Source organism: Diplotaxodon limnothrissa, linkage group LG3 (assembly GCF_057381915.1).
Source record: "Diplotaxodon limnothrissa isolate DT_005_m linkage group LG3, D_limnothrissa_male_GT1.1, whole genome shotgun sequence".
Taxonomy (NCBI): Eukaryota; Metazoa; Chordata; class Actinopteri; order Cichliformes; family Cichlidae; genus Diplotaxodon; species Diplotaxodon limnothrissa.
The window spans coordinates 13,137,703-13,161,259 of NC_140598.1; the positions used below are offsets into that span (position 1 = coordinate 13,137,703).

General features: G+C 39.4%; 2 protein-coding genes across 3 annotated transcripts; both read right to left on the minus strand.

Annotated features, from left to right (window-relative positions):
- Positions 1-2,699: 2,699 nt before the first annotated feature.
- On the minus strand, positions 2,700-10,760 carry ap1s1 (adaptor related protein complex 1 subunit sigma 1). 2 transcript variants are annotated; one of them, XM_085350451.1, is made up of 6 exons: positions 10,603-10,760; positions 9,554-9,696; positions 8,180-8,358; positions 4,601-4,709; positions 3,344-3,481; positions 2,700-2,906 (listed from the first exon to the last, which is right to left on the minus strand). In XM_085350451.1, the coding sequence occupies exons 3-6, from the start codon at positions 8,356-8,358 to the stop codon at positions 2,859-2,861; spliced, it is 474 nt and encodes a 157-aa protein (XP_085206577.1). In that variant the 5' UTR covers positions 9,554-9,696; positions 10,603-10,760; the 3' UTR covers positions 2,700-2,858. The 2 variants fall into 2 exon arrangements, with proteins under 2 accessions (XP_085206577.1, XP_085206576.1); XM_085350450.1 differs by lacking the exon at positions 9,554-9,696.
- A 2,497-nt stretch (positions 10,761-13,257) lies between these two features.
- On the minus strand, positions 13,258-17,302 carry serpine1 (serpin peptidase inhibitor, clade E (nexin, plasminogen activator inhibitor type 1), member 1). Its single transcript, XM_085350452.1, has 9 exons — positions 17,240-17,302; positions 16,204-16,442; positions 15,716-15,940; positions 15,410-15,604; positions 15,108-15,306; positions 14,888-14,988; positions 13,941-14,027; positions 13,528-13,611; positions 13,258-13,442 (listed from the first exon to the last, which is right to left on the minus strand). The coding sequence occupies exons 2-9, from the start codon at positions 16,439-16,441 to the stop codon at positions 13,399-13,401; spliced, it is 1,173 nt and encodes a 390-aa protein (XP_085206578.1). The 5' UTR covers position 16,442; positions 17,240-17,302; the 3' UTR covers positions 13,258-13,398.
- Between the last annotated feature and the right edge of the window lie 6,255 nt (positions 17,303-23,557).

Below are 23,557 nucleotides of genomic sequence, written 5' to 3' on the forward strand. Positions count from 1 at the left end.
CTAGACCACTGGATCAGCACATTTCCAAAACTGCAGCTCTTATGGAGTGTTCTCAGTCTGCAGTAGTCAAAAGTGGTTGAAAAGGACTAGCGATGAACCAGTGACAGGGTCATGAGCGGCCAAGGCTCACCAGTTCATCTGAGGAGCAATGGCTGGCCCGTGTGGCTGGTCCAACAGACAAGGTACTGTAGGCTTAAACTGCCCCCAAAATATTGGTTCTGAAAGGTTACTGAAAAACAGTGCATTGCATTTTGTTGGGTATGGAACTACATAACAGCAGAACAATATGGGTGCTCATGACCCATCCATCACCAAAAACACCAACAATGGGCACTTGAGCATCAGAACTTAAATGCCTTAATGCAACTGCTGTTGTGATTTGGTGCCATTTAATTGAAATGGAACTGAATTGACCGTGGTGCCATGGAAGAAGGTAGCCTGGTCTGGGAATCATGCTTTCTGGGAATGGCCAGGTTCTGCTGGGGAACCTTGAGTCCTGTCATTCATGTGGATGTTACTTTGACATGTACAGCCAACCAAAGCCTTGTTGTAGACCATGTACATCCTTTCACTGAAATTGTAATCCCTGATGGCTGTGGCCTATTTGAGCAGGATAACCCTCGCTGCCACAAAGCAAAAATGTTTCAAGAATGGTGTGAGGAGCTATCTGTTTCTAACGCCTTGGTGCAAGGTGTGTGTGTGTGTAAACTGTAATCGTTTTAGCAGTTTATCTATTAAGAAGTAGGGATGGGTATCGTTTAGGTTTTATCTGATACAAGTACCAAACCGGTACTTTTGAAACGGTGCCGGTGCTTAAACGGTGCTCAAACCGGTGCTTAAAGAATGGAGAACACAAAATTGGTCCAAAAACCTCTCATGTTTAGCTGTTTTCCACTTTTTCTTTGGTCATTTTAGCCTTTTTGGCCAGGGTGAAGGGAGTACCTGTCATCAAACAAGAAGACAGCTGCATGTAACTACGACGGTGTTTGCTAGTTCACCTTACATGCATTAATGTAATAACGTGGTTAGCCTACTCAACGTAAATTACACACGAACAACATTAAGCTACTCACGCAGAGAAGAGGAACGGCAGAGATGTGCACGGTGTGAGGTCTCGCAGCAAGCTATCAAATACGGCGCTTTTCTCGGCTTTTAAAAAAACGCTATGCGTCGCCAGGTGTTTCATCAGATTCGAGGTGTTACCTCCTTTGCACAGTATCAGCTTAAAGCACTTGTTGCAGGCTGCTGAGTTTTAATCTTTTGCTGTGAAGTACAGCCAGACTTTTGACCGCTTCGCCTTGGGCATTTTTAATCTGTAGCTCTGCTCTAAAAGAATGTACGTACCTGGGCCCGCCTACTACGCTCGCAAAGGTAAAATGATTGGCTGGAATCCAAAGTGCATGACATCTCAGGAAAAAAAAAAAAAAAGCACCGAAATAAAGCACCGAAATGTGCGCTGCTTTTCGGTCTGGTTACTACCATTTATGTCAGAACCGATACCGGTACCCATCCCTATTAAGAAGTCTATTATCCTGGAATTTTGTCAGGGGTATCAGCCTGGAAATTTTTCAACTTGTTCAACTGATTTTGAATGACCCGTTCCATTACTGCCCACTGCTCATTCAGCAAAAGTCTGTTTTTCACACAGATGTCACACTGAAAACAAAACTTTGTAAAACATTTACAGAACAATAAAATATAGTTAAGCTAGATAATTCTATCTGCCTTGTAATTTCACCCCAGCCCAAACAAGTAACCACTGCACACAGCATGTCCCTCCTATAACTTTCAACTCTGACCTTTACCTGTGTTCCTTCTCATTCTAAGTTGCACTTTTCTTAAACTGCATATGACATTTCCACCTCATCAGGATACAGTACATATTAATGGTTCAAATGTAAATAAGATCCTTTTTTTTTTTAGTTCTGATGCCATTCTAAAATGTCTTTGGTTTATTCTTCACTATCAGTTTATCAAAGTTGTGCAATGAAAGATGGGCCAATAACAAGGAATATTCATACAATCTAAAAATATTAAACACCTGAAATAAACGTGATATATTCACACACCAATTGATTACCTAGTACAAGAACAATTTGAGTGGAGCCAGAAAATTAAAATGTCTAATTCTTGTAATTGTTTTGTTTTTAATTTCTTCACTGTTTTATGTAGCGCCTGCATTTCTTAACATGGTGTAAATATACTGTACAAGGCAGGAACACAAGCCATCATACGAGCGAATGTATTATCTAAATAACAGAATGACATTAAATGTTGTTAAATGTATGTATAAATTAAGTGTTTTTTCCCCAACTTACCATCGTCAATGCTTTAAAATTCACTAGTAGCACTTGTAGTGACATTAAATATTTATTACAGTCTTACTACTCAAGTGAGCCCATAGTCAGTACCTGACAAAGCTTCATGACATAATGTGCCTGCTCAACCAGTTTTTGTATCATAGCCCAGTCACACTGCAAAATCACAATACTGTGATAAACATTCAGCAAAATGTTACTTTGCTGAAGTGTATATAACCCACAGTGGTAAACACTGTGGGTTATTTTCTTAGCTGGACTCTGCCTTACTCCTTAAAAAGAATATAAACACACAACTCTGGCAGCCACATAGAAGTGACCTCCCCACCCACACACACGCACACTATCACCCACCCACCCAGAGCTAAAGGGCCTGGCACTGCAAGGTTCTTCCACTAACTGAGTCTCTCCCCCAGTTAAACAGTGTATATCAGTCCCCATTCACATATACATAGTACCAGTACTGTCAAGTTGATGCATGTTCTACCCTACACTGACCCACCCCCTGCCTTCTATATTCTCCCATAACGCTGCTGTGGGCTATGCCAAGCCCATCTCCTCCAGTACACTTCTCGGTGATTCGTCCTCCTGAAAAGATAAACAAATGGAAGACGCAACTTAAATTACAGGCAACAAATTGTTCCATTCACATTGCATGGAGCTGTCACCTCTCACAGGCATACGTAGAAAGATGACCGTATGCCATTTATATTAGTATTACTGTATTATATGCAAAAAAAATGCAACAGTTAGGGCTAGCTGACTCAGAGTGCAGGCAGAGAGGAAACTTACACAAAACTGTTTTTTCACCGACCAGGGAGGAACAAAAACGACACAAATTTACATATGCAGAGTGTACAAACTGCACAACTCCAAACTGAAGTTAGTCTGGTGATCATTAACACAACAAAATGTGTCCCACAGTCAGTCCATGACTTGTGACTGACTTTTCAGTGATAACTCACAGGTCACTAACTTTAACGCATCGTCCTCTTGAGTCATGTCAACTCTGAAGCCCAGCTTACCTCCTGCAGTAGGTCAGCTTGTTCAATGGCTTTGAGGACACTCTTTTTAGATGTGTCCTGAATCTCTCCTCCCATCAGGAACTCGTCTAAAATGAAGTAGGCCTTCTCAAAATTAAAGATGATGTCCAGCTCACATACCTACACATACACAAAACGCCACTCTTTACCATGCCAGGGAAAGTCTCAGAATGGTCTTTCAACTTTTCCCTTTTGAGAATTCAAACAAAATTATGTTTGAATTCATTGTGAGTACATTTTAACAAGTAGACATTTATCTTTCTGACAATAATAATTTTAGAAAACGTATACAAAATGATTCAAAGAGTGACTGCATGTATTATAGGAGTACATTTTTACTTAAACCAACTAAGGATAAGTTGCTGTACTAAGAATTATTGTTACCCCTGGACAAAATGTCAAACGAAATGTCAAACGATCACTGCGGCATCAATGAGTTAAACTGTCTAAATGCTTTCATCTTTAATAAAATGATCAGTGTTGCAACTTTACCAGGTGTAACAATTAAGTTTAACATCCAAGCATCCATGAAAACAGCATTTATTAAATTCAGCAGTTAGAAGTTAGCAGGAAGTTAGCTTGCTAGTTTCCATGTAAATATACCATGCTCTGAGAGATTTCAGAAAGAAAAAAAATCAAACTTACAGCACTGCTGTCACTTAAATGAGGACAGAAAAACTAAACCGAACTGACCTTTGTAGGGTTACTGAAGTTGGGCTAGCTGGAATATAATGGTTTGCTACATGCTGGCTAGCTACAGAGCTATAGTTAGCATGATATAAAAACATTAGCACAGTGAAGCTGGAGGATGAAATATAAGTTTTTCCTGTTCCTGTTTCCATGTTAAGTTCCTGATCTTCAGCTTCATGTTCCCATTCCAATCTTTATTTGCCTCAGAGTGATTCTTTTCTGACTCATTCAAATTTTTGGTGTCTGAGCAGCTGGGTTGTAGTTACATGGTAAGGTTTTAAAACTGAGCTTTAAAAAGTGTTGCAGATGAATCATAGTAATGAAAACCCAGACAGGTCGACAGTGATCATGGACTATTTTTAGGGGCTTGTTCTGATTAAACAGAACAAGATGCAAAGCATTAAAACATGCCAAAAACACAACAGCCTTAATAAACGCAGAGTAGTTTGGACCCGGAAGCAGGATTCGTATGCCATCAACTAGTCTCTTCCTTCAAAGTAATTCACATGCAAATCAGAAAAATCACATTAAGATGCACATATGACTTACACTGCCAAAATATTTATCCAGCAACTCTACGAAACGGTGTATAACTTCGAGTGTGATCAGCTCATTGTCTTGCTCTTCAATGGCACAACAGAAATAAAGGCTGGCATACCTGCAAGACAATATACACAGAAGTAGAAACAACTTTAAAATCCTACATTGCCTTGTTCTCAAGTTATCGCATTCACTAGATTTGCAGAAAACGTAACCTCTGACCTTTATGTTAAGGCCACTGAGATTGAAACTCAAACATATTAAGTGGATTCACCTATGGTATCAATTTGAAAACCCAATGTCGCCTCGTTCTCAAGTTAACAAAAACCACCAAGGCCGCAGACTGCCTGCTGTGAGATCCAGTTAAGACTTTCTGCCTCAAAATTCATCACAGATTTTAAAAAAGAAAGAAAGACGAACAACAACAACAACAACAGAAATGTACATACAGTCGAAGTATGACAGTTTACCATACCTGTGTAGGGCTGCCAGACAGAGCAAGCGTGCAGAGTTCTTTCAGTCCAATAACCTGTGTTTGGGTGCTGACCTATGAAGTAGCATCTGTGTTTTAATCAGTCACTTATCCCCCTGATCTTGTTGACTTGCCTGATTTTGTAATTTGTCCAAGGTAAGTGGGCTAAATGATTAAATCCTTAATTCTGCTTTCTGTTTTAAATGCATTGTTTGCCTAGTTGTGTTGTAACCTCCAAGTTGTGCTTGCGTTTTGGTTATTAACACATCAATATCTCATTATTATATCAATATCCCAAAGGTGTTCTATTGAATTAATATCTGGTGACAGTGGGGGCGATGTGAGTATAGTGAACTCATTGTCATGTTCAACAAACCAGGTGACTGGGGGAAGCTGTCGTCACAGGATGGGCACAATGTGAGCATAAGGGTTGGACGGGTCAGGAAAAATACTCAGGTAATGATCCCATTTAACACCTGCCTGAACATTTCATACAGTGTAGGATAGCCCCATGCTTGCATACTATTTATGTCGAACTCTGACCCTCTCATCCAAACGTCGGATAAGAAACTGAAGCTCAACAGACCACACAATTGTCTTCCAATATTCTATTTCCCTATTTTGGTGAGCACATACAAAGGAATGGCACCCAGTGTGGTCTGCTGCTGCCATCTTGTCTTTTGCATACTTTGGCTGTAATGCAGGGTTATGTTGGTACTATGGTAAATGGACTGGTTCTTATATAGCTCTTTTCTACTCCACCTGAGCATTCAAAGTGTTTTATACAACTTGTCTTGTTCACCCATTTACACAAGCTCTTATTTTTCTCTGTACATGCTTTCTACCACATTCACACACATTCAAACTCAGATGGATGCATTGAAGAGCAACTTGGGGTTAGTATCTTTCCCAGGGATATTTGGCACATATGTATTTGGAACAGCCATGGATTGAACCACCAACCTTCTGATTAGCGCACAATGTGCTATACCTGCTGAGCTACAACAACCCTTATCAGATAGAAGAAGTCTTCTTCTCTGAAATGAACAAGTTATTTTTGCCCAAAGACCCACTGCTCCCTGCATATTTTCTCCTTTTCAGAACTTTCCCTTTAATTTCTAAAGAGGGTTGTTAGAAAATAGATCACCAATTTGTGAAACACTCAGAATAGCGTGCGTCAGAGCAACATCCATGCCACATTCAGTCACCTGAATTACATTTCTTCCCCATTCTGAGGTGCTGACCATGTCTACATAAATGCATGGACTGGGTTGCTGCAATGTCAGTGGCTGATTAGACATTCAACAAGTAGTTAAAAAGTTGTACCTAACAAAGGTATACCTAACCTATCTATAGACTTGGAGTACTGTGTTAAGCCACCCATCCTTTCTTTATATTTTGCTTCCACTGAGCCAGACTCTTAATTTTTTGTAATTTTTATTCAAAACTTTTACCTGGACATTGTTAGGGCTGTTTTTGTTTTTGTTGTGCATCTGCACCTTATTGTTGTCAATGCCTACGCATGGGACAGTGTGAAACGTAATTTCAATTCCTTTGTATGGCAAGTACATTTGAAGAAATTGACAAATAAAAGTATTCTATTCTATTCTAATTGTAGTTCACTGCCCAGACTGTCCTGTATTTACGAATCACTTTTGTTTTTTTGATTGATGAAATCTCCATAGTAGATAGTGAAAAACAGGAACTTTCCTGTCAATTAAATGTTTATGCTGGTGTAGCATGAATGGCTGTAGATGAAGTCTTTATCAACAGAAAAGATTGTTAGAAATTATTATTAAAAAAAAATAAAAATACAGTTAAAAGTCCAAAAATGTATGCCCTCCATCACATGTTCCAAAGACTCCAGTGGGCTGAATTGGTGTCTTTGCTGGATTGATTCTGCTCCCCTGGTCTTATGTTTAGCACCACTGATTTAGTCCAGTGTTAGACTATACTTGTAGAGGGGATGCGTTCTTTAGTGATGGTCAAGGGTGGTTCTGTGCCACATAAGATGGTTAGTCTAATTTCCTTCCCTTCGCCTCAGCTGAACTTGTCCGGTCTGTAAAATCTCAAGTATGCCTTCCAAAGCTCTGATGCAGAAAAGCAAATGTTCTAAGGCTTGTTGTGTCAACATTGGACTCAGCCATTAACTCTGCTAGGTGTGGCAAAGCCAGCTGATGTGGCTGGCCATAGTGGGAAGTAGGAGAGGCCACTGTGTCACTATATTAGTTACTATAGTGTGAAATGTGTAGGCTTCTTCAAATTTCAAATGACTCATAAAAATCTAATAATGTAACATTCAACAGAAAGACCTGATGCATCTTCTAAACCAAGTTGTTTTCCTTGGGTACAGCTGGTTTAAGTCCTTAAGATGTGTTTCTCTGACCAGGGAAGTCAAGGGAAGCAGGCCAGTAGTAACTTGCCCTGATGCTAAGAGCTCCTGGCAGTTAAGGCAATGCAAATCCAGCCCATGGCCCTGGTGATCAGGGCCACCCATATTCCTCCACTGATCACCGGATGTATGAGGCCATGGTTAGGTTCTCTGTAGTTAGAGCTCAAAGGCAGTAGTTCACCTAATTTGCCAAAGCAGACTTATAGTTCATCTACGTGTTCCACCAGTGGGGGCTGGGCTGGCAGTGAAAGACCATGTACCACTGTGGTGGACGTGGGCCTATCGTCCCCATCTATATGAAAGCAGCTTCTCTTTCCAACAGACATTAATTTTAATGAAATACTCAAATACAGACAAATATGTAGTTTTCCTTCCTGCTGTTTCTTTCTTGGAGACGAAGCACTGCCACATCTCATCCTTTTTACATGTTTAATACTGTGTTACTAACATTTCTTTTAAAAATTTCTAAACAATAAAGGCTACTGCCTAAATGTATAAAAGCACTAGTGCATTTCTTTAGTTTCTTGATAATTAGTGATAAATCAACAGCAGTTCATAGCACGAGTTAGCTACAAAAGAAAATGAAACTGTAAATATCTACTCTAGAAACAACTGTCAGTAACGTTAAAATGAGAAAAGATGAAAATAGTGTAAAGAAAGCACCACAAGAAGCACGTGATGATGTGATGAGTACAAAATGCAGGACTGCCCATGGCACTTTTACCTTTTATAGACAATCTTGAGGTCGCGCCATTCTAGAAAACTGCACATCTTTGGTTTGCGAGCCAACACTATCTGCATCAGCTCCCTGACCATCTTCTTCTTGTCACGCTCAGCTGTGGCTGTGTACCACTTCTGCAGTCGCAGCTTGCCCTGCCGGCTGAACAGCAGCATGAAGCGCATCTACATGCAAAAACAGAACAGCCCCCAAAAAGACAGTACAGCATATATGAGAACATGTATTCAATGTATAGGTACATGTCAATACATAAATGTAAATTTGAATTACTGGCCCAGTAAAGGAACCTTTCCTGTTAACTGCATTCTTGTGCCCAATTATGAGTCACTTCATCACAGTTTTTTATCATTTGCTCTTTTTGTAAACATTATTATCAAGTCTGACATCATTAACAATTTCTGTGTTCAAATGCTCTTTCAACTCCCAAAAGCAAAGAAATACAGGGACGTCATTAAGAGTTAAATATGGTCAAAACTATTTCAGCTCCAATAAAATAATCAGTGCGGCTGCTCAAGTGTTGCACCATTATGATAAAGAGGATAAATAGGAGGGCCCCATATTAATAGAGGCAGATGGCATCATATGGTAGGAATCAATGGTATGGTATCAACGTTTTGCAATGTGGTCTGGATTACTTGCTTAGAAAAGGTTCAGGTTCAAAGTTTAATATACAGTGAAATCTGAAGTCAGCCCAAGAGAATCACATCCTTGGTGACAAATAAACCTCAGTGTGCACTGTGAGTCTTTAGAAATTAAACCATGTCAACAGTGCACATCTTTTAGAGCACGCGGCGGCTCCTGTCTGCTCAAATAACAAAGAACTGCACCATGTTTGAAATCCAGCAGAATAGATGCTTGGGCTGAGATGTGCTGCACTCAAAAATCAACTCTGACATTTTGTGAGACTTTAACTTGTGGTAAACATTTCAGGTAGAAATATACTGCAAAAAAAAGAGAATAGCATGCCAAATTGTTTTCTCAAATCACAATAAAAAAAAAAAAAAGGTCTAATCTCCACTTGGTGTCTATATTAGATCATCATCCCATATCTACTTGGTCCAAGGGAGTGTCACAATGAAACACATAGGGAGTTAAGCCAGCATTATAAAATAGCCATTTTAAAATGATTTTATGTTACAGTGATCCAGTCAAACCTACCAAAAAAACATAAATAAAACAACCTCATGGCTTTCTGTAATAGGTTATTTAAATTCCAGTCTACTTATCCCATGCCCTCCAAATCCCTCAGTTGTTAATGCAATATCTCTCTGATACGTCCCAAGTACACTACTGAAAACTGGCAGTTCAAAAGTAGAAGGTGAACAAAGTGGAGCATTTAGCAGTTGAAGAGTCAGTTACCTTTTTCAGGTGCTGGAAGACCAAATTAGGACTAAAACCAAAATTAATAATGGATTTGGTCACTAAAGACTTGCACTAGGATGACAATCTTTAAATATTCTTTGTGAAGTCAGCTGGGATAGGCTTCAGCACCCCCCGCGACCCTGAAAAGGATAAGCAGAAGCAAATGGATGGATGGATGGAATGGATATGAAAGTCTATAATAACATAATGGCCATGACAAATTTACATTGCGATTGTATGTGGCGAGTGTTTCATCATCCTATGCTGTTTCCCCACTGGTAAAGGAAAGGGAGGAACTGACATCAAATGGCTATAATATTTTGGTTTGATATTACCTACACACATAGACGTCTTATACTGCATTTAAAGCAAACCCATATACATAACACTTCAATCACATAATGAAACCACTGGTATAAACTTAAGCTGTAATGTGTATTACAGCTATTTTAAAACTTTGCAGATTTGGCAATACTAATCCCCCGTATCACTTACTAATTATGTTTACTTACATGTGCCTGTTACCAGTCTACAGTCTATTTGGCAGGGACGAGTGTGGGAGCTATGGCAGGTAATATTAACATCACCAGTGTCAGTCACATCATTCGGCCACGCAGAGTTTCAAAAACAACTGCGCTGAGGTTAAGCAGAAAGTTAGCCACATAATGAAACCTATTACTTTATGTTGTAACCCTAGGCTGGCAGAAAGTAGGAAGCACGGCATCACCTCCGTTGCTGACGATAACTAAAACCTAAAGATAAACTAATTACCTGCAACAAGGGCAGGCACACTAGTTTGTCCCGTATCTGTCATGCTAAAGTCTGACTAACATCACACAGATCACAAGCTGCACGAAAGCTATATACAGCGTAAGAAGCATGAAGCATGTTTCTTATGCTGGCCTGTTAGCTTGCAAGGCTATGCTGACAGAAGCCAGGTGTAGTTACCGCAGGTGGTGACTTCCTGGAATCATACACCTTGATAGCATTAGCGTAGCATACCCTCCACGTACACTTTTCCAGGCAGGTGAGACGTAATAACTTACCATTCTGTGGGGTTTTTAACGTTTGTGTCACGTTACAAACGGACTGTACTCCCTCGTTGCCCACTCAGACGTACACCCGAACTAATGCCGAAAGTTCATTCCCGTGTGAGGTGCTCAACTACTGCGCTTGTAATAAGCGCAAACCCTTCCCCGACCGTTGCTTCTGCCAAAGCACTTCCACATCCGAGGAGCATGCGCACTCCGGCACGTCTAACGTGACGTTTATGATTTCGTCTCACTTCCGGAGGGTTCGAATGATCTTAAAGTGTATGAAGTGTAGTGTTACATCCTCACCGTGTGTAACTGCGGACACTGAGTCCCTGGTAAAGAAAAAAAGAGAGAATCTCCTTAACGGTAGGATTTTCCATCATCATCATTCATTAAACACCGAAAAACCAGGTTTCTCTTCAGCATTGAAGCCACGCTCACAAAAAGTCAGAGCTCTGCTGAGTCAAGCATTCCTTTAACTTCATTGATTAAAAAATAAATAAATGAAATTTTATCTATTGAAGAACAAATACTCAAAGCCATAGACACATCATTATTTTAAGCTACTTTAAATGTCATTTATGTTTATTTAGACTCTTTCACTTCAACTAATCCGAATCTGAAATAACTTTAGTAATCGCTTCCTCCAGGTCATCAACGTGTCCATTAGACCTCATTACCCATTCTTACCAACTGCTCAAACTATTACAATTAGTAAATGCTTTAATCTTAAATATGATCATCTATCTCTATTAATAGGCTATGTGCAATTAAGGTGGCAATCATTAAACTATTACTTAAAAAGCAGTAACCTGACCCAGCTGTCTTATGTAATTATTGACCACTCTCCAGCATTCCTTTTATCTCAAAAATTCTTGAAAGAGTTAAACAGCTAACCGATCATCTGCAGAGGAATGGTCTATTAAAAGAGTTTCAGTCAGGTTTCAGAGTTCATCACAGCACAGAAACAGCTTTAGTGAAGGTTACAGATCCTTTCCTATATGGCCTCTGACAGTGGACTCTTACACACTAAGTTTAATTATCCAGTCTTTAAGTGATGACGGGATGAACCCTGCTTCTGGGTCAAAACTACTCTGCGTTTAATAAGGCTGTTGTGTTTTTAAAATGTTAAAATCTTTTTCTATTTATTCTGAACTTCAGCACCCCTAAAAAGCGGGGTGGCTTTTTAGGGACTTGTGCTCAGTTGGTAGAGCAGGTCAGATACTAACCGGAAGGTTGGTGGTTCGAGCCCAGGCTCCTCCTCTCAGTGATGCCGCAGTTTTCGTTTGAGTTTGGGACCTGAAGCGGAGTTTGGACCCCAAAACAGCTAATGATGTCAGACTTAAAGACCGGATTGAGTTCCACATGGTTCTGTGCTAGGACCAATTCTGTTTACATTATTCAAGCTTTCAGTAGTATCATTTGAAGTCACAGTATAGATTTTCCTCGCTAGCAGATGACACAACATGGTGTCTAACCAGATACTTAGTATCTAAATATGATGGGACGCAGAGTCTTCCGCTTTTAGGCCTTCTTTTCTAAAGTATATAGTCAGTGCTCGATCTGGTAACTCTAAATCCTTCCTTATTTGGACCTAGACTGCTGCAGGCTTCCTGTGATGCACGGACTGTTTCTTCGTCTTCACTTACCTTTTTCACATGTGTAACTTGCTAACTTAGCCCTGTAGAGTCAGTGTTAAACACCTGGAATGCACAGAGTTGATTGGTTAAGTGGTATCATGTGGTATGGCTTAGCTTCCATCCAATTGGTCTGCGCATTTCTGCAGCCACTGAACCACTATCAAAGACCAGAATAGCTGAACCAGTTAAAAATAGAAGTGCCCTCCCTGGTGTTAAATCATAAACTTCTGTTTTGGCTGTAGGTCTTGGTCCATATGGGACAGCCTGTGGGTCGGTGTCAGTGTCGGGACTCTACCCCACCCTATATCTTTCTTTCAGATACTGTTCATCTACTGTAGATAGATACAGATTTTTTTTAAACATGCTTTTGTCTTCCACTTGTCTAGTTTCCTCAGTCACTGCACACCATGCTGTTCAGGTTTTCAGCTAATACCTATTTTGCAGCTTAATAGGACAAAAATGCTGTTTTGTGCAAAGCTTATCTCTGGCAGATTTAACTAAAGAAATGGGAACTAATATTTCTGTTATGTGTAGAAACTATATTGATTTGTTAGGTGCCTTTTGATGCTTGACTCAGGGGGAGAACAGAAAAAGTCAATGTTAACCTTTCAAAGAACTCCTCAAAGACTGCAACAATGTAAAAAATATAATAGTTTAATAAATATAAACATAGTGACAGAAATAAAAATGTAAGAACAAAACAAACAAAAAATATGAAATATATTTTTTAACAGTAATAATATCAAAATATAACTATTTATAAATACTAATTCATTCAGCGTCCCTCCCTTACAATTAAATCAATATCTTTTGTATCAGGAACAGGTGAAATACCTCATATGTTCACTTTCCTTTATATCACAATATGTTTTATCACTCAGAAACATTCAGAGAAATAAATAATCTATAAAGATATATATATATATATGTGTGTGTGTGTGTGTGTGTGTGTGTGTGTGTGTGTGTGTGTGTGTGTGTGTGTATATATATATATATATTTAGCAAAATCTTTTTCAATAATGTTGTAAATAAACCTTCCAGTGATAAAGTTTACAGTTTCAAATATGTCATCTGATTTAAGTAGTATATGTCAGATATGTCATCCATTGGATGGTCATGTGGAATTTTAGTAGCCTCACGCAGGGGAATGAAAGGTTTTCAGAGCGGGTTACTGCTGAGGCTGGTTGAACTGACCCATGAAAAGAACAGCACCTAAACATAAAAGGGAGAACATTAGGGAGCCACTCTACCAATTAGCAGTCTGGTATTGTAAAATTTTATTCTAGTGAAAGGTTACCTGTGAGTTTGTGCTGGATAAGGAAAAGGAACGGTCGGTCTAGAATGATCTCCTCTACTGCCATACGAGAAAACAAGACAGCAGCTAACAGAATAATGAAAAAGAAAGGGGGGTCAGTGTTGGGTTTATGTGGGGACCTCATTTGGACCCCTCACATTATCTTCAAATAGTTCTCCTGATACATTTTTTGTTGAAAAGTATTTGTTACAATATGATTAATCACAAAAAATGATTAAAATATTTTCTCTGTGTCTATAAATCAATATCTATAAACATTAAGAACTCTGCTTCTTTTGCCTATTTTCAACATCCCCTTTTAGCTTACATCATATTATGTTCCATACTACCATAAAAAATCAATTATATCACCTGTGCCACAAATAAAAATATATAGACTTGAGAAATGAGGGTACCTGTTGATGCTGCTCCTTTGGTTCCCTCTTCATTCACCTCAATTTTCAGTTTTTGCAGGACCTTCGACACACACAGCCTTTGATCCACTAGAGGGAAAAACACAAAAAAAACCAAAAACAAATGAGTAAATAAAGAAAAAAACAATTACATAAAATATGTTTGTTTTTTTCATTATGTAGTTTTTTTTAAACCTTAAATTTTTTTTATCTGCTTATTTATAATCTATCATTAAGGCTTTAAATGCTTCAATTTTTAAATATGGATAGTCTTGACACACAGGCTTTTAAGGTGGTTGTAATGAATAGATAGATAGATAGATAGATAGATAGATAGATAGATAGATAGATAGATAGATAGATATAAAAAAAACTGAGTGATCATCTCTGAAAGACTGGTTTATTTCAAAAGCTCCAGTCAGGATTAAGAGTGTATCATAGTGCAGAAACAGCTTTAGTGATGGTCATGAACTATCTTCTGGACTCATCTCTTTGTTTGTCCTGCTGGACCTCATTAAAACACCATTCGTGTTAAACAGTTCAGTTGTTTGAATTCTATCTGTAACACACTCCGATTTGTTCATATAACAACACAATACACTCATGACTCCAAGTTTGTAAGGAATCTTGGAGACATTCCTGACTCCAAGATGATAGCACTGATAGCACTGTTCTATCTACCCGAACACTCACAGTGCTTTATACAACTTCTCTCATTTATACCATTCATATGCTTAAGTGCTTTCTATCTAACATTCACACTTAATTATACTCCAGTGGATGCATCGGAGAGCAGCTTGGGGTTAGTATCTTGCCTGAGGATATTTGGCATACAGACTGGGGTAGCTAGGGATCAAACCTCCAACTTTCTGATTGGTAGATGACCTGCTGCACCTCGGGAACTACAGTTACCCCCGAGAGGTGAACATTTAACAAAAAGGTTGACTTACAGGTGATGCGTGTGAAGTCTGCAGTAGCTGGGTTGAAGATGTCTCCTAGTCCCATGTTAACTAGCGCAGTCTTCAGATTCACCTCGGAGTCCAGAGTAAACCTTCAAAACACCAGTCTTTCAGTTTCTTGTGTTTTGTTTAGGCTGACAGCCTTGTGATAATCAATATGAATCAATATAATTTATTGTTAGCTCCAAAGATACACTCTGACCACTCTTACCTAGGCAAGGCCAGCTGCCTCCTGACATTCCTGAGCTCTGTCCTCCACTGTCGGATCTTCTGGCTGCTCAGATCTGCACTGAGCGTGCTCAGAGGAACTTCAGGCTCAAAGGGAGACACCAAGAGCATGCTCAGTAAGTCGCCCTCATATGGGACCTCAATCACATCGTAATCCACTCCATCAGCGGTTACAAACTCTCCTGTTAATTGAGGGGAAAAGAAAGGCCTTAATGAGTAAATACAGATAGAGACCTTAGTCATCTGTGGAACCGTTTGATAAACAAGTGCAACAACGTGGCCCACCGTAGTTGAAGCGGTTGGTGATTCTCATCATGTGGACTGGCACAGTGCTGCCATTAGCACAGTGGAACATCCTCTCCTGTGTCAGTTTTGGGTCAAAGGGAATTTTCCAGAGCCCCTGGAAGTGGAGCGCATTAAGGAGGATGAGGCGTGTCTGATCAGTCAGAGATCCAGACTGCAAGAATTCAGGGATAAGACCTGCAGAAGAGATGACCAAACGATTTCAAAGATGGACACAAAGATAGACGTCAGCAGAAATCAAAGCTGATGGAGGTTTCAGACGGGTTTGAGTCTGCTATATGAATATACCTGCAGTGTGATCTGAGACCCATGCATTGATAACGCTGATGGCTTGGTCTGGCTTCGTGAAGTCCACCTGGTGAGGGTTGGTCTTGAAGGCCTTGGCCAAGGTCCGGTGATATCTCTTCTCCAGATTCATCTTCCTCTCCACCATCACCCCGTTGGCTATTTCTACCCCTTCCTCAGTGGACAGGCCCCGCTGCAGAAGCCACTGCTGCCGAAGCATCCCCCGCTCTGCGGGACGAGTTTTGTTTTTTCATGGTTATGGTCTTGACATGCTCTAGTCTACCAAAGTCACAAAACTACCTTTTTTAAATCTTTCTTTAACTTAGTTACAAACTTTCTTTTGCAAACGCTACAGTATGTGTAAAAACAGTAAATAGTGCCATATTGTTGTCCTGATGCTAAATACTTTATGGATATATTCTCATTATTTCCTGTAACCTGTTCCTGTTGCCGCAGTCCCACTTTGTTGTCTGGATCTAGATGTCACTCACCTTGCAGAGAAAAACCCATAGCTGTAGTTAAGGCCTTGCTGGTGTTTCCATTTGCACCAAGCTGAGCCATGGCCAGAACAGAGGCCACACCATATGGGGACAAGACCACATTCTTGTCTGTTGACTCCTGGGCCAACTGGTAGAAGACCTTCAGCCCAAAATCAGTCTGCTTATCCTGCAGAGAACTCAGTCCCACTCTGCTCAGAGCCAGCACCAGGAAAATATATACACAAAGCATTCTGGAAAAGAAAAAATAGAATTTCATCAAATATGAATAGTGGTGATTCAGTATGCAGCAGACACTCTGTATCTGGCACCTGCAAGTATAACCTTTCTTCTCAAACAGCTTTTCTCGCAGTGATTGTACACTACATCACTAAAACTGATGCATTCTTTAGAAATAGGTATTGTATCCATTTAAAGAGGAGTGGATTTTTGTTTAACCTTGTGTCTGTAGATCCTTTCTGATTCTTAGTAAGAAACTGCACTGGATTACACAGTGGTACAGAGAAAGGTTAGAGACCTGTCAAAAGTTGGCCATAAAATGATGTCTTAAAATTATGACTGTAAAAACTTGCATACAGAAAGGTTCCAGCAAAGAGTATGAAAATAAATAAAGACAGAAAGAAAACGTGTCAAACTAGCCACAACTGGTAGATGTAAAAAAAAAAAGAAAGAAAAGAAGAAGAATATATTAGTCCACTTCTAACTGTGCTTCAGTCAAACACTGACTCAGGATAATGAGATCTAATAATAATAAACTTAATAATAATAATTCAGGATAGGATTTATAACAGATTCAGTTTGTTCTTAGGAACTGAATGCAAGTCAACATTATAGACATCTGTATTAAAAAAAGCTGTGCACATGTGATTGATGGTGTAATTTATGGATGTGGACAAGATCAACTGAAAACTACTCAAGAGGCTAAATTACACTTTATTGTATTAAATAACAATTTCCCTTCTAATTCCTTGTAATGCTGTGTGTGCCTGTATGTATAAGCTAGTCTGAACTGTCAGGTTCAGGTCCTTACCTTGTAGTTGGCGTGTGTCCAGTGTAGTATTTCAAATCCCTGTTTGTTCAGGTTTGTTCTCTGCTGGTCCCTGAGTTTGAAATACTGACAGCGGTTTGCCTATTTATACTAAAAGACTGCCTCCCTCCTACGCACACACATAAACACACAAGGCGTTGGAGACGATGATGTCATCTGACACTGTCTGGACAGACTTCCTTTTCATGAACACACATGTCCACTCACCCTCCCTCTCACTTTTTTCCTTGTCTCTTTTTCCAAGTTATCATTGAGGATATGGAAAGTCACTTAACTCTTTCCCCACACGGACACACACACATTAGTCTGTTCTTCCTGCTCATGCTGGAACAGTTAGTCAGAGGTGAATGCACAGTAATGTTTCGTAATCACTGATTTTTTAAAATGTCTGGATATAATAAATATTGCTGGCTGACAGGCAAGTGCTGCACTCTCGAATGCTCTGCATGTTTCTACAGGAAATATGGTGTGGAAGTAAATGTGCTATCTGTTATTTGTTTTTCTTTGGAAGGCTATTTTTGACTTGTTTTAGCGTGTCACAGGTTAAAAACATATATAATCCAGTGCTGCAGTGAGTGGTATACATGCTCATGTGCTTTCACTTTGGGTGGGGCTGCATCAGAATTCCAAATTTAGTCACAACTTTTAACATTCCTTATCCCACTACTCACCAAGCATCTGGTAGACAGGACAGAGAGTTGCATTTTACACACTTTTTCCAAGTCTATCTACGGAAGCTTGTGGCAGCCTAACAAAATGTAATTGAAGCCATTTGTTATATAGAAGAAAGCAAAATCAAAGAGCTTCCTGGACCTGATTTTGTTATGGAGTGTTTCAATTTCCATTACTAAGAAACAAAGAAACAAAAAGGACAAGAAGATGTTAAAACACTGCAGATACCCAGGAGACACAGAAATTACCAAACTGCATCCCTTAATCATCAGAATACAGTGTCAACAATTTTTCCTAAGAAGTAGGACCAAAACCATCTGTGGATTATCCAGAGTAACAGAAACATAAGAATCACCAAAAACACAAACTAAGTATAAAATACATAAATAAAAAAGGTGAACAGATGTTGTGCTGCTGGAACATCGTTTCTGTGAGGGGACCTTATAAAACAAGCCGCATTCACACAAGCTGTTTCATCCTTGAGAGCTTTTCTAACATTCACTCACATTCTGATGGATGCACTGGGAGAACTCGGGATTAGGATCTTGTCGAAGTATAGTTGACATGCAAACTGAAGCATCCAGGGATCAAACCACCAACCTACTGATAAGTAGATGATGTACCTCTTGAGTTATACTCAGACTGAAAAGATGTGCAAATGTAATTTCATGAATACCTTATTAACAGAGAAAATCAGTTTAAACTAGTTCACCTTGTGTAAAACATTCAAAATAATTCCAAAGAAAAACACAAACCTAGGCTACAAATTTTAATGACAAGGTTTGGGAACCAGATCTTTCTTTATTCTAAGATAACTGAGTCTTTGACAAATGTTTATGGCCATTGACAGTGTCTGGCATTTTTTGCCCTGGCTTTTAAATAGATGTAGTTTTCTGTCTTCAAAATACTCAAAATTTGTTTATTAAGCCTGAGAAGCTCCCACTACTAATACCCTGGGAATGTGACACAGCCACAACAGTGAGAGAATAACAACAGTGAACAATGGGATGACAAGTCCGTTATCAAGCCTTTAGGATCACCACTGTTATTTTTACACATTATGCTGTTTTTGCTTTAGACAATGTTTCCTAAAATATAAAGATGCATCAGCACATCTGGTTACTGTAACTTGGCCCCACAACCCCTGAGGATTTAGTACATTCCATGTAAGGCTGTGACTGGAAATTTGGTTTGTACACCCACTCAGTTCTCTGTGAGAGAAAACAGGAATGAACTGTTGCCAAGGCAGCAAATAACACCACACACTGACTCTTAGTTTTGTTATTGCTTAGCTATTGATTTGTATTTATTCCCAGGTATTTTTGTCCTAGTTATTGGGTTTATTTGTTCCCTCTGTGGGGCTCGTCCCTCTGTATCACTTTTCTCTGGTTAATTTATTTATACATCCATGTTTCTCTATTTAGTTATAAGTCTTATTTCCTGTTTTATATCACCTTCTCATATTGGTAAATGGACTGGTTCTAATCAATCTGAGCGCTCGAAGCAATTTACACAACTCCACACAGTCTGGCTACACTGTCACTAATAACTCTCATATTCATATCCAGCAGTATTCCTCAATTATTTTAACATTTTACTGATATACAGGGACCAAGCCTACAAAAACAACAGAAAGTAATTTTGTTACATAAGTTCCTGCTGTATGTATGATGAAACAGTTTTATATGTGTGTGAATGTGTGTGTGAATGGGTGGATGACTGGATATGTAAGGCGCTTTGGGGTCCTTAGGGACTAGTAAAGCGCTATATAAATACAGGCCATTTACCATTTACCATATAATCCCTGAAAGTGCAAAGCAGTCAATGAGAGACAGAAGAAATGGAAAACTCAAGTGTTTGTGGTTAGGTGAGTAAATGGGTGTGATTGTGGTGAACAGATAGAAGATCGCTTATGTTCAGAAAACGGGAATTTCCATCCATGAAATGTATTCGCTACTTCATATTCCACAATCAACTGTTTATTATATTCTAACAAAGTTGATGCGATTTGGATTGAAAGCAACTCCACGTAAAATCACAATGGGATCAGTGGATAGTGAAGCGCGTGGTGTACAGTCGTCCCAACTCTCTGCAGAATCAAACGACAGTTAGTCTGCTGTCTGCGGCAGGGGAGCAAACTTCCGGCGGCATGCGAGAATGTGTGACTTATTAGTGACCCGTCAGTAAGTGCGAGCTTCACCGGCCTGCTGACAAACCATGCAGGCAGGGGCGGGGCTTTGTGTTTATGGACACCAATCACACGCAAAGACAGACTAGGATCATACCATTACGTGAAACAAGGAAGGGGGAGGGGGCAGACATTCCAAAGACACCAAGTTAGTGGTACAGGCCGGGTACACAGAGGAGATGAGCATCTGGCTGCATTTCAGTGCGATTGGAGACCGCAAAGCAGAATGCAGAATTTATAAACTTAGGAGCTGGATAAAGTTTTGGAGGATGAAAGGTTTCACATTTCTCCTTAAACCTCATGCTCTTCTCCCTAGCAGTAGTAAATGAATTAAAAAAAAATGATGTAGCACTTATCTATCTATACTATTAGGCGAGTTATGTAAACTGCTTTGAGTGCTCAGATAGATATAAGAAGGTGAAGGAAAACTAAGCACGAGAAACAAATAACTGTCAAAGCAGGCAACTTCTAAATATCTCGTGTTGCCACATGTATTTCCACGTGTGGGACTAATAAAGGTTATCTTATCTTATCTTATCTTATCTTATCTTATTGCCTTCCAGTAAGTTTTAATAACCTGACAGTCCCAGAAAATATAATAGTCTGCATTTGTGTTTCCACATCACAGTCATAGTGAGATTTTTGGTATGTTGTAATAAAGTAACTTATCAGGCTTTTCCAACCAAACTCCCTCCAGCTCACACAGCGTCTTTGAATGGCAGAGATGTAGAAATGTGTGCATGTAGCACAGAGTCATGGTTCACTGAGTCTCAATGAGTCTCACAGGCCGGAATGTGCTTGAAGACTTTTACAATTCTTAACTTGTTTGATCAGCTGCTCACCACAAACGAGCACACATTTGACTTTTAACAGTTTATCCCACATTCATACTACGTGAAGTCATCAAGGAATAAACAGGAAATGACAAGAGTTTGTTTTTACTTTCTAATGTCCAAGTTTGTTTTGTTTTCCAACTACAGGTTAAAAAAAAACAAAAAACTGGAGAGTCGGGGCAATGAGCAGGACAATACAGGACTGTTAATTAAGACACTTTATTAACAAACATTAGCTTAAAAGGCTCGCTGTCACGATGCTGTCCTAGTTAAAGAGCAGCTCAGTAAAATATTTAAACAACCATTTTGACCAGCCACTTGGGGAGGGAACCTACACGGGGGAGTGCCCAAGGGTGCCACCAATTACTCACCCGTGCAGTCTCTCTGCAACTTAAACTCCTATTAAAAGCATGATTAAAGTACAACAGTTAACACTAAAACACCATAAAACACAAAGAACCAGTCTATGCCAGTCAACACAACCACAACAAAGCAACAACAAGGCTACAACAAGACAGCAGCAGTGCGTAGGCCTGTAACAAGAGAAAGAAAGCAGTGATCCAGGGCCCACCCTGCTATAAGCCAAATTCCAGACAATCTATAACAGTGGTCCCCAACCCCCCAGGCATCGGACCGGTACCGGTCCGTGAGTCGTTTGGTACCGGGCCGCGAGAGTTGAGGCTCAGGTGTGAAATGTATAGTTTTCAGGGTTTTTATCGGTTTTCAGCATTATTTTGTTATCGTTTTTATCGTTTACTCGGTTTTCCTTGGTCTTTTCACTGTGTTATGAATAAATTTTCTGTTTTTCGGTACCGGTACTAGTTTTATTTTGTTGTATTTATCCGCGACACCTTAAAGGCCGGTCCGTGCAAACCAGCTTCTGGTTAACAGCTAAGGGAAGGGTGAATGCTCATGCTGCAATCAGACACCATGCGTGAACCTAACACCTCCTATCAAGTCTAACCCACTCATACCTGTTATTAATCTCTGTCTCTCTTCCACAGCATGTCTTTGTCCTGTCTTCCTTCTCTCACCCCAACCGGTGGCAGCAGATGGCCCGCCCCTCCCTGAGCCTGGTTCTGTTGGAGGTTTCTTCCTGTTAAAAGGGAGTTTTTCCTTCCCACTGTCACCAGTGTGCTTGCTCATAGGGGGTCACATGATTGTTGGGTTTTTCTCTGTATGTATTATTGTAGGGTCTACCAAATTGCCTTGAGGTGACTGTTGTTGGGATTTGGTGCTGTATAAATAAAACTGAATTGAAAAAATGACTTCTCGTAGCCTCTTATAGTGTGAGATGCTTAGGTCAAAGATATATCCAAACAGAGATATAGCCTGACTGCTCTTGAATACTGGAATATTGTGGAGTACTGTACATGTGTACCAGCAGATAAAAAGTTTCCTCTACCTGTAGTGACTAAATCCATTATTTTGACACTGTGGTTTCTAATTGTTTGGTAGTAGTTTTAACGTTCACTCAATCAAAGTTCACCATGCCGATCTTTGTTTCCATTCATATTCATGAGTCATTTATTTCATTTGCATTGTCTGGTTTTCTTGCCATTTCCATTTATAAAACGCAACAGGTAACTTGATTAAGCACAGGAGAAAACCATTTCTCATCAGCAACACCTGAACAGAATTACCCATGACCTTAAATAACCCTGTACCCGCTTCTGCCATAACCAGTACATAAAATGAAAAACAACCCTCTAGTGGTGATAAAGATAGGGAAACGGAAATGGCCTTCTTTAAAAGCAAAGGTATAGAAATGGACAGTAAAAATATTGAGGGATGCCATCCTCTTCCGAGAAAAAATCAAATACCTGCCATTATCATTCGTTTTGTTAATAGAAAACAGAAAAAAGAACTGCTCAAGCAAGGAAGAAAGCTAAAAGGTACAAATGTTTATTTAAATGAACACCTAATCAAGAAAAATGCAGACATTGCAAGACAAGCAAGAATATTAAGAAAACAGAAGAAAATACAGTCAACTTGGACGTCAGACTGTAAAATATTCATTAAGTTAAATGGAACACCAGAGCAGGCTAAGGTTCTAGTCATCAAAGAGATGACAGAACTAGAAAAATATAACCGATAAATGCAAAGCAGTGCTAAATATGATGTGACCGTCCAAGTGCACAACCAACGCAGATGTCTGACAATTTTCAACTAACAACTCATATAGATATTGAAAATAAGACATTGATGTATGACAGCAACATAGATCCTGATTGTAATTTCTTTAACAATAAGACAAATGAATGCAATTATTATACAAATGAGCAACTTAAAAAGGAATTCAAGGTAGAACAGGGTATAACAATGGTTCACTTTAATAGTCGAAGCTTATATGCAAACTTTCAATCCATCAAAGACTACATAACACAGTTTGAACAGCCATTCAATGTGATAGCCATATCGGAGACCTGGATAACTCCTGGAAAAGAAGAAGACTTTAAAATAAATGGATATGAATTCCTTCATGTAGACAGGATCAACAAGAAAGGAGGTGGGGTGGCACTTTACATTGATAAAAACCTAAAGTACAAAAGAATGGGAAGAATGACAACTGTTATTGATGGAGTGATGGAATGTTTATCAGTGGAA